The following is a 12,072-nucleotide window of genomic DNA, read 5'->3' on the forward strand; positions in this document are numbered from 1 at the left end:
TGCTGCTTGAAGTCCTCGTCCTCGTCGCTATCGCACTCGGGAAATTCGTACATCTGCAATCGACTACTGACACTTAGTACATTGGGAAAGCCCCTTCAAACCTGTATCGCGTTCTCTCGGATGTCATTCAGGATGTTCTGTTTGAGCTTGACGATTTCTGTCGCCGTTAACGTGTCCGCCTTTGCGATTACCACCACCAGGTTGACTTTCCGATGCAAGCGCTTCATTAATTCCAGATCCATTTGTCTTAAACTACTCTCACAGTTAGAAACGGGCAATGGAGCTGTAACAATACCTGTGTCCCCACGGCGGTACGAAATATAAACAACAGTGCACCCGGTTATCCTGTATATTTCTCCTGTTTAAACCGCTTTCGTCCGTGAAATACTGCTTGAACTGCTCGTCGATGTAATTCGTGCAAACCTTCCAGCTGTCCTCGCAGTTTACCGCGTCCCCAAATCCTGGAGTATCAATTATTGTCAGTCTGGAAGACCGAGTGTTAGAGAGGAAAAGGGTGAGGGTCGAGACAAACCTTAGTTTAACACCTTTCTCTTCGATTTCCATCGTTTTCTTCTCGATGGTGGTCGTGCGTTGAATCTTCGCGTCAACTTCGGGTATGATTCGACTCTTGTATAGGTCCTCGAGGAACAGGCTGTTGATGAGCGTCGACTTGCCAAGGCCGGATTCGCCTACGACCATCAAGGTGAAGTCGAAACCCTTCTTGACGGATTTTCGGTGGACTTGGTCCGGCAACGTTGCGAATCCGATGTAGTCCCTGTCGCTCTTGTCACCTGAAACACTTTCTATCTTACTTCATGACAAACGATATGATCCTAGGTAAGGATGCCTACCCGCTGCCTTACATGTGTAGTCCTCAGACTAAAACGACAACAGTAGGATTTTCCTTAGTCGCCCCGCAATTCGGTTTTTGGGGAATATTGTAATGCCGACGTATTAACAAAGTAAAAAAAATCACTTCGAACCACAATAAAGTTGAAATTACGTATTTAGGTTGGAGTGATCAATGTTATGTGAAAATAAAAATCAAAAACCTTCCGTGAAAAGGCTTTTTAGATTATCGGTCTTGTGGTAGTTTACGTTTACATTGAAGAAAGAAAAGAAGGAACAAAAAGATCGGTTACAGAACAGAAGAAAGAAACAATTTAAATTAAAAAAACGAACAATGAAAGGATATGAAGACGTAGGCATGAGGGATCACAACAAGTGAATGAAATGCTATGATCTAGAAGCGAGACACAAAACTTCATTTAGAAAGCTCTAAGTAAATCATTTTTTTATTTTAAAATTTATGCGTCTGGAGCTGTCATCGTCGTGGCACTATATACAAGTAAAATGCTTCTAATGACAAATTTCACTTATATTAACAATTTCGACTAAGGCATTTAAATGGCTTTTTCGAAAAAATACATTGAGGCGCGTGGCAGTAAAAGGTAAATTACGAATGACGAAACGCAACTCTAAAGAATGCACGCAGTAATTGGATACTTCCTAAATACGCCTAAGTGGTTTCGGGAGATTATAGCGGTTATACGAATTTAGTATAATTTTTCCGGTTAATTTGAGCCATTAAGATGTATATCGGTTACGTAATGCCGTAATCCAATATGTGGGAGCTCTTTTACTAGTGGACGCTTTCTTCCACTTACTGAAAAATAAATGTCTAAACTGCAGGGTATGGTTACAGCTTGGCATTAAGTATTATACAGGGTGAAAAGATTTAAAGGGCGAATTTACCAGCTAAAAATAAGAAATTTTTGTCAAATCGTATGTCCTAACTTGCTTCGTTTTCTAGATATGGGCGTAAAAATAAAATGGATTTTTATTTTTTTTTATTTTCAGCACAGGAAGGCCCTTATGACGACAAATAAGCCTATCAAATTTTATTTAAATCGGCTGAGAGGTTTTTGAATAACCGATAAAAAACTTTTACACCATGTATCTAGAAAACGAAGCAAGTTAGGACATACGATCGTATAAACAAAATTTCTTATTTTTGGCTGCTAAATACGTCAATTTTGAATCACCCTGTATGACTAAATCTATGCGCATTTTGAATTTCATGCAATTCGGTTCAGAACTTCTTTATTTTTTGGCCTACATTGCCAATTTGGATCTACAAATTTGATAAAGAATCCGCATGCAAAATTTCATCGTAATCGTTCCATTCGTTTTCGAGATATCGTGCTAACGGACGGACGGACAGACACCAAAGCGACGAGATCGCTAGAAAAGGACTCGAATACCGGGCGACCTCGTGGAAATTGTATGGACGATCTCAAAACCAAACAAACCTTGTCTGCGCTCCTCGTCCAAGATGGCCATATAACTGGGACCTCAAAAGGGGGCCGGTAACGGGACAGGCTCCTCGAAAGAGGAGACTTCCAACGCAGAGCCTTATTCAAAGACCTGTCGGTGGACTTGGCAAGAAGAATAGAAGTGGCGCACAGACCGCGACGGCCAGGAAGCGCCGGCTCGAGGATAAAGCCTCCAGGGTCTGGCTCAAGGTAACCTGAGAAGAAGCCCAAAGGTTCTGGGGCATCCAAAAGCTGTGGGTCAATGAGCAAGTCGCTGCGGGGATGCTAATGGTGGGCCATTGTTCCGGGGTCGCGTCCGGAGGTGGACGACATGAAGACGGGGGGCCTTCCCACGGTCGGCAGGGTTCCGTTGGAATCCGCAGGGTGCCATCGTGGTCGAATGCGAAGACCAGTGGACCGGTTGAAGAAGACCGGGAGAGATGGCGCGTCTTTCAGAGAGGCACTTCCATAGGGTAACCAAATCCGTCATCTTGAGCACCTCCAGAGGCAAAATCCTGGTTTCAGGATGTGCCGATGCAGGAGGTTCTTCAGCAGGGACGCATTTGTTGTCGATGAGGCATCCTATTAAATATTCCAGCGGCAGAACTTTCAAGCGCACGTCACATTTACGCCAGGTAAGAGAGAGGGCTCCACCGGAGCAGCATGACCCAGTTCCATTGCGACAGAGGAGGGTCAATCCCTCGCTAGTGACCTCCAAGGGGCGTCGGGATTACTACTGACGCCCTTAGTGGTCGAGGAAGATGTCGACGAGCTTTCGGCTCGTGTGGCGGTCCTTGGCTCCAATCATAGATCGGAACCGTTGGCACCGCTAGAGGAGGAGGGAACCTAGTACATCAGTGATGGACGAGATAACCTTCTTACAAAGCAATTTGCAGCTGTAAAGCAGACATACCAAGAACCTTGGGTTTACAGGGGACAAGTAAGAGGTCTAGGTCAGGTGGAGGAGTGTCCTTATTATAAGAAGGGCCGCCAACTCAACCCTAGGACTTGCATTTATGTCGATAGACCAGGGGTCGGCAACCTATTGAAACGGAAGAGCCAAAAGTTACAATTGACAAAATTTCCCAGTTTTTAAAGTGTCACTAAAAATTTTCGATCCAATATTATCGTATTTGGTTATATACAGGGCCCTGCAACAAAAAATCTTTTGTGCACAGATTGCGCATCAAAGAATTTATTTTTGAATGTACAGGGTGTCCCATTTGTACGGTGTCAATAAATAACTGATTTTTTAAATAGAACACCCTGTATATTTTTACTTCTTTCAATGTCATTCCCGCGGGATTTGCGGGACTGAGGAATTTGTCAACCAAGTGGACGACTCTGTTTACTTTGTTAATGGAACGCATAACGGAGAAGTTATTTTTTATATAATTGTTAAACTTTTTTCGTTAAAAATTTACTATGATTTTTGAGGCACTTTAGAAGTTCACCTTTTTGTGCTTTACAGGTGAGGTTTTTTTGAGTTCTAAGTTAGGCCGAAGGTACTTTTTTGTTAAATATTGTGATAATTAGCGACTTATTTTAATGCAGAAGTTAACCGCACAGAATTGCTTAGTTGCCAATTTATTTAAAGTCTTGCTGGATCAGGTAAATACCGGGATCCCGCGGGATTAACACCTAGCAATTCCGCAAATACCGGGATTGAGATTTTGCTGCGGGATTGCATTCCCTAGTCACATTCTATAAGAAAATTTTTTTCTGGATCGATCTGAGACAATTTTTTTTCGGAGCTCAAAAAATGGCAGTGTATAACCTTCCTTTTTTACCAAAAATCGACTGAACCAAAATTTCTCGGGAAAACACCTTTTCTTATTAATTTTGGTGCGTAGAATCCAAAACAATTCGTACTTTTTCGATTAGACTTCTCAATCAAAAGTTATAGACTAGAAACCAATTTCGAAAAAAAAATCAAAGGGCTGTAACTTTTGAACTAGTAGCCCAATCTTGGAACTGTTTGAAATTATGGATTCTACAGGCCACATTCTATCAGAAAATTTTTTTCTGGATCGATCTGAGACAATTTTTTTTCGGAGCTCAAAAAATGGCAGTGTATAACCTTCCTTTTTTACCAAAAATCGACTGAACCAAAATTTCTCGGGAAAACACCTTTTCTTATTAATTTTGGTGCGTAGAATCCAAAACAATTCGTACTTTTTCGATTAGACTTCTCAATCAAAAGTTATAGACTAGAAACCAATTTCGAAAAAAAAATCAAAGGGCTGTAACTTTTGAACTAGTAGCCCAATCTTGGAACTGTTTGAAATTATGGATTCTACAGGCCACATTCTATCAGAAAATTTCTTTTCCGGATCGATCTGAGACAATTTTTTTTTCGAGGCCCAAAAAAAGGCAGTGTATAACGTTCCTTTTTTACCAAAAATCGACTGCACCAAAATTTCTCGGGTAAACACTTTTTCTTATTAATTTTGGTGCGTAGAATCCCGTTCACCAACAATTCGTATTTTGGTGGATTTTGCTAAAAACCCTCCACAACATAGTACTCAATTTTGGAGGCACTTTTCATAGCTCCACCGTCTATTGGCGACACGAGAAAGAGAGACTGGGATTCGAGCTTTTAAGAGACTTTTGGGTGCCCAAAGTCGGTGCAATCGCAAAAATCACCACATTAGCGCAACACGCTTCGGGATGGCGCCCAGATGTCGCCGACCGCATCATGTAGCCCCTTCCCTAAAGTTGTTAATTACACGACACCGGTAGGTACATGTACACACCTTGTCTTCCTCCAAGCGTTTTTCGACAGCCCGCATTTGTTGCCAACAACTTAGCAGGCCGGCTCAAGTGCGATTAAAAGCTACTTTTGACACATAAATTTGCGCTAAAAATGAAATAACTAATAAGGATATTTGAAAGATAATTGATATGCTCTTAAAATCAAGCCATTGAATCGATTAAGAAGAATCGGCGATAAAGCGCGAAGACAGATGTGACGCAATCTTTCCGAGAAATACGACGTGTTTGTTCGAGAACATTCTAGAATACTCGGGAACCTTCGAGAAAGAGCCGCGTTTGTTATATAAGCAAATCGAATTGCATTTCGGTCAGTTCCAATTTCAACGTCGAAGTAATGAGCACTTCTCCAGAACGCTTACAAAGACACGGTATCCAGGTACCGCGGAAGCCATATCACCAGGACCGAATTTACATATTTTGCGCCTATGGGCTCCTCGAAATCCCCCCCTTCCCTCCAAACCAATTAAAAGCGTTTTGTACCCAAAATTATTTTTTACTTACTACAGAAAAGTGTTAATACGATTTTCTTCCTCCTAATTTGTTCATGAAATTGATAAAAATGGACTAGAGGGCACCTTAATTAAGGGTTTTCAACAAAAAAAATTGCGTGACAAGCCCTAAATTTTCCACAAAGTTCACATAATTTCGTTGAAATGTGGCAGAGTGTGCCAACTTCAATTTCTTAAGAGGTTACGTACTTTTCCACGATAGTACTATAGAATTATTTCCCAAATTTGTTTTCTTGCAGCCCCTAAAAATTTGGCGCAAGTTGTGACCAGTATCAGGATGTGAAGTCGGTCTCCCACATTTATGACAAATTGTCCAAAAGTTTCAAAAATTATCAAACTCGAAAGAAATGCAGTGAGGATCGTTTCTCAAATCTGCAGGATTGTGCAATCGTATAATCCGCATTTTGTAATTAATTAATGTTGATAAATTAAAATAAACGGTTTCGTGGGAAGGTGGGAACAACATTATTTATATTGGCCAGCCTGTATTTAAAATAAACAAATAGACCTTGTTGCCACTTAGTTAATCGTTTTGTTTATTGTTATTTGCGCAATGCGATCTAATGACATTCAAATGTAATTGTAAACTAATATTATTTACCTTGGTTACAGTGGGAACATCTGAACGGGCTTATCATATATTTACTTAAACGGTAAATAAACCGTTTTTTAACTTAAATTACGCACTAAATCGAATCATTGAACTACATTTGTACAATGTAACTAGGAAGAGCGTCCCACTGAGATAACCTTAACGCTTTACTGTCGCAATTGCTTGTCTAATTACAAAACAAATTAGAATTGAAACGTACCTGACATTTTTCCAGGGGAATCCTTGAACAAACTCTACTTTCAACGTTATTTAATACACTGAGCAACTTGATAAGATATCAAGCGCGAAAGGCGCAGATTTCAACCAACAATAGCGTTCCCCTCCGGTGGGTGTAACAGCTTCGCCGTGTAAATCAATAAAAGCGCTATATCGCAACCCCCGCGAACTTTTTGAATTCCCACCCTCAGCCGCTAACGATTTGAATCGGAATCGCGACGCTGCTGCCACCTACATCCACTCGAATCGATTGCGTTTTTCTTAATATTTTTAGACGACTCCTAAAATAATAACGCGATTGCAACTTTCGAATGCTACAATCATTGAATTTATGATGATAGTTATAAATTCAATGCTACAATCTCGGCAACGGCTACTTTTAAACTAATTAAAATAAACATTGCGATGAGGAAGTCCATTAAGAATCACGGACGGCATTTATAAATAAATTATGTTTGGTCTAAAAATAAATATTGCACTTTCCCACTTATTGTCGCTAATTAAGTTTACTACGTGCCGTTCATACCCAAATTATAAAGAGCAATAGAAATACGTGTACTGACCGCTCATCACCTGAAGGAGGAGGCACGTGGAACTAGTTGCGTGGAGTTAATTCAACTGCAGGTAGTCTCTCCGTTTAGAATGAGGATAGAAGATACAATCTCAGTTTTCCAATTTTCTTTATGTATCCATAAAACCGCAGAACCCCATTATTGTAAAACTCGATATTTTACTATGGCCCAAAGGCTCTTATATAGAGGATTGAACTCGAAACATAAAATATAAATATGTGCCAAAAGAATCCATTACCTACTACTATTTTTATCTCATCTTCAAAGTTCATTTAACTTTGTAAATTTATAGTGTACGGAATTAAGGGAAAAGAATTCCATTTTGAGTTTTGTTTCATATTAATAAGCCCTTTTTCTACCTTCACCGGACTGACTAAAGTTGGGTTGAGGTTTAGCTCTCAAAAGATTCCGAAAAGACAGATTCATAGAAAAGGGTCTTTTCGGTTTTGGTTTATTACCTATTGTTAAGACCGTAGAAAAAACGCTTTTAATCTCAGATCTGAGATTCTTACTTCCAGTAGTGGTCCTCAAAACATATGAAAACAAACGCATACGATTTTCGAAGAGGAATTTTTTATCACTTCTCTGGTATTCGGAAACCAGACTTTTGATCCGGCTCATATATTCAATAGCACTGATCTTTGAACTCGTAGAAATCGATTGGCGAAGGTTTGACATCGCTGTCTCTTTTTCTCGAGTTAGACGAGTAAAAGGCGAACAAAACCATCACGAAAGAAAAAAAATATTTTATCCTAAACTTCAATCTCCTCGCACATTATATTCTCCTGATACAAGATTGCTGACTATCACTCTAACCTAACCTCCCTAATATTTTATACTAACCTTCAATCTCCTCGCACACTGTATTCTCCTGATACAAGATTTCTTACCTAACCTAACCTCACTAATATTTTATACTGACCTTCAATCTCCTAGCACATTATATTCTCCTGATACAAGATTTCTGACCTAACCTAACTATCACACTAATCTAACCTCACTAATATTTTATACTAACCTTCAAGCTCCTCGCACATTATATTCTCCTGATACAAGATTTCTGACCTAACTTAACTATAACACCAACCTAACCTCACTAATATTTTATCCTAACCTTTAATCTCCTCGCATATTATATTCTCCTGATACAAGATTTCTGACCTTTCTGCTAGACCGCGACTGGTTGAGCATTTGGAGGGCTAGTGACAGCAAACGGACTGGCGTTCTCGAATTACCTGCTCCGAAGCGAAACCAGGACTGTTCCCCGCTCCCTTTGGAAGCTACGTGCTTTTAGTAGCCCTGGCGTCTTGATAAACGTCCCCTTGTTTGGTGGGGAGCTCTCGGAGGACGAATTCATACACATCCGACATGGAAAAAGTTAAAAATAGCAAACCAGAGGGAGCGTTCCAGGATATTCCTCAAGCTCCGTTGCAAGTCACCGAGTCACACCATCTCCGGCGCTGAAGGACAGAGGAGATTCAAATGATCCAAACTGTCCCATCGACCCCAAAACCAACCGCTTCTCGTGACCCAATCCGGGCCCAGAGGCAGGCTCCTAGACCTGACCCTGTTATCAAAAAAATATTTGTAACGGTTTCGGTCCGGGTTCCGCTGAAAACAATTTTCGGTTCCGGTTTCGCTTTTCCTTTTCGGTTTAAACGGTTGGGACCAGCAATTGTCTGGTGGCCCAGACCTCTCCAATCTCCATAACCTTAGTACGGGCGCGATCCGAACAACTCCCACCGATATCATGGAGGCCCTTTTCGATCTGCCTCCACTTGAGGACGCAGGCCACTCTGGCATCCTCCAAAGCTAAGGGTTTGTTGAATAGCACAGGTACTGAAGTGAGCCTCTCTGGAAATCAGGGCGAGGCGATTAAACGATTGCCTATCCTAGAAGGGGAAGTTAAAAACCATCACATTTGCTTTCTTGGCGAATAATTGCCTTTAAGGTGTTGTGTCACCTTCCACCGTCTAATGCCAAATGAATACTAATTTAATTTAATTTCATCCGCATTTTCGGGTTCGATTTTACGAAGAGGTAAGTACAGGGTGAGTGTTGACTCATTGCGCGAAATAACTTAATGCCTAATGACTCACCCTGTGCATATACCTACTACTTGGTAGCATTTAAATCGTGTGTCGCACATATATTTTTTTACAGATACTTGATACTTAGGCGTCTGCCAGCAACAAAGGAAGCAAGCTTTAGGAACAAAAACAATACCTATCTATTGTTTCGTAGCAGACTCGGAGGGTAGAGGTACTTACTCGATACTCGACTGAACAACTTGAAAGTGTTCCTGTCGGGCGTTTACTATAAGTATCTACGTCTACACTTTTTCCCCTAACTCACATAATGAAAGAGGGGCTACTTGGATATTAATACACCACTATAAATTCATGCAAAATTAATGCACAAATTATACCTAAATTTTCTTACTAAAGTACCATGGGAATCCGCAAGCTACAAGCTACAAACATAGATATAACGCGTTGTCTTTGGTTTAGGTCCGCATAAATTACAATAAATAATTGTATATTTCTCACACAAGAATGTTGTTTCTCACCAGAACGGAATAGAAATATTATTTTACTTGCAAACACTCCAAGAATATGAATGAGAGTAAACAATTCCGAATTAAAATTTGTCTCTGAATACTAATGGTACTTACTTTTTAACCTTTAGGTCTAATTCTCACCAAAGAAATTGACCCGAATCATATTTTCTTAATCGCTCAAATATGCAAAGGAAAAAATGCAAAGTTTGTGGAAAAACCAGGGCAAAAATGCTATTTTACATCTAATGCGACTTAACCCGCGATATCTGTAATGAGACCAACTTTTCAGTTTCCAGTTAAACAAGACAAATAATTTTCTTTCAAAATTTTCCCTTAGAAGTGAATTTAAAACTCTAATTACTACTATAGAAAAAGTCTTTCACTACTCTACACTACTCATTACAGTACAACCTCGTTAATCCGAATAGATTCGGACCACCGACCTTTCGGATTATCAAAATTTCGGATTATCGCGAAACTAGTGAAAATAATAAATTTGGACACAAGCATTAAGAAATAAACTTTATTCTTTTCAACAAAACATAAATTTAACAGACCAAGGACAGAAGTCAGTTAAATACTGCACGTAAAACAATATTAAACTTTATCCTTGTAAAAAAGCTGTATTTATGAGTACAGTATGTACATACACAACTATGTACACATAAATCTTTCGGACTATAGCGATTTCGGACTAGCGTGTATTCGGATTATCGAGGTTGTACTGTATATTGGTAAATAGAGAACTTGAAAATAATAGATAGTGCTAGTATTCTGAACTCTATAATATTGTTGAACAAAAAGTGCCCACTTTTCCCATTTATTTACTGTATAAAGAAACATATTTCTTTAGAGGTTTGTGAGATTTCTCGATTTTCTTTTAATGGATTTAAAGAATCCGAAGTGACCGTAATAGTTAATCAACGTGATAGCTTGCGATTAGAAAAATTATAACGAAAGTAATGAAAGTTGATAAACGAGCAGTAAACGTTTATGATTTTTTAGTTATTTAAAAAGTGCAAATTCCATGAGGAATTACACTGTTGATTTATTCGAATTACCCTTCTATTGTGAGGGATTACTGAGTAAGATGTTGATACTATTTGTACATTTTCTTTGTCAAATTGATCAAAGTGCTATTGAACAGAAGCTAACCCTATTTTCAAAGCTTCCACTTTATGGGTCCGTTAACTTGGCCCCCCCACTGAGAGATTTCATAGTCGTATTATTTTGAAATGAGTGCGCTCGTTATGCGCTCATATGCGTCACCGATAATAACTCTTGCGCCATTGTCGTTTTTTAGAAATCCGAAAAAACATTTGAGGGGGGGGCCAAGTGAACGTAGCCCCCCCCCAGTACGTATTTTGTCCCTTGTAACTAGGTCACCTGATACATTTGGTTATGCGCTCAATTGCGCCACTTGAATTAAAGCTAGCGCCATTACGGTTAAGCCATAAAAAATTTTTAAAAAGTGGAGGGTCTAACTTAGCGTTTTCAAAAGTTATTTCCGGAAGTGCGTCCATTTTGAAAATATTTTACATCGATTCGGCCTTCGGAGTAACTCCTAAATACAAATTTTTAAAAACCTACCTATTTTACTTTCCCAGAATCGTTTAACTAAAGCTCCCAAAAAAACACCCTGTATAGTGTTTCTGAAACACTATAATGGCGCCAAGATTTTTGTTTACGGCGCATTTTAGCGCATGATGAAAGGTACGATGTAGTAGAAAAAACATGTTAAAAAACGTAACTTTTGAAAACGTTAAATTAGCCCCCCCCCACTTTTTAAAAATTTTTTATGGCTTAACCGTAATGGCGCTAGCTTTAATTCAAGTGGCGCAATTGAGCGCATAACCAAATGTATCAGGTGACCTAGTTACAAGCGACAAAATACGTACTGGGGGGGCTACGTTCACTTGGCCTCCCCCAAATGTTTTTTCGGATTTCTAAAAATGGCGCAAGAGTTATTATCGGTGGCGCATATGAGCGCATAACGAGCGCATTCATTTCAAAATAATACAACTATCAAATCTCTCAGTGGGGGGGGGGGGCCAAGTTAACGGACCCCCATTTTATCCCTTTCGGCGCAGTGGTTGCCCCCTTAAAAAAATGGGGTCGTTGATTCTTTAGCTTCTGTGTTTTGTCTTTCTTGTTTTCCTGACTCTTTGGGGGTGGTTTCAAAAAATTAAGCAGATTCTTTAAATTCGAACAATTGTGTAGTTGTACTATTTTTTAGATTTGAAGATTCTCTGTATGCGTCTTGTAAGTTATGATAATTTTCCCCAAACATTGATTTTTCAAGAAGATTGGGGTGGGATCTCACTGGATTTCCGGTAGCCCACTACTTTGCTGATAGACCTGTTCACAACAAATTAAAGTTATTAGAATCTGTTCATATGGGTCCCATTCCCATTTTAGACCATCAAACCAAGACTCAAACATTAAGAGATCCCCGTACTAAATATCGAAAAAAACTCACCCTGTATATATTTTTATTTTATAAGCATTTATT

The 12,072-nt window shown here is 39.5% G+C and overlaps 1 protein-coding gene across 3 annotated transcripts; it reads right to left on the reverse strand.

Annotated features, from left to right (window-relative positions):
* Positions 1 to 7,045, reverse strand: LOC116177989 (septin-2; the record flags this gene model as incomplete). Of its 3 annotated transcripts, none has more annotated exon segments than XM_031497205.1 (5): positions 1 to 53; positions 102 to 252; positions 296 to 484; positions 533 to 791; positions 6,992 to 7,045. In XM_031497205.1, coding segments are annotated over 5 exon segments (659 nt in total), but the record flags the coding sequence as incomplete, so codon positions are not given.
* Between the last annotated feature and the right edge of the window lie 5,027 nt (positions 7,046 to 12,072).

Source organism: Photinus pyralis, unplaced genomic scaffold (genome assembly GCF_008802855.1).
Source record: "Photinus pyralis isolate 1611_PpyrPB1 unplaced genomic scaffold, Ppyr1.3 Ppyr1.4_LG8, whole genome shotgun sequence".
Taxonomy (NCBI): Eukaryota; Metazoa; Arthropoda; class Insecta; order Coleoptera; family Lampyridae; genus Photinus; species Photinus pyralis.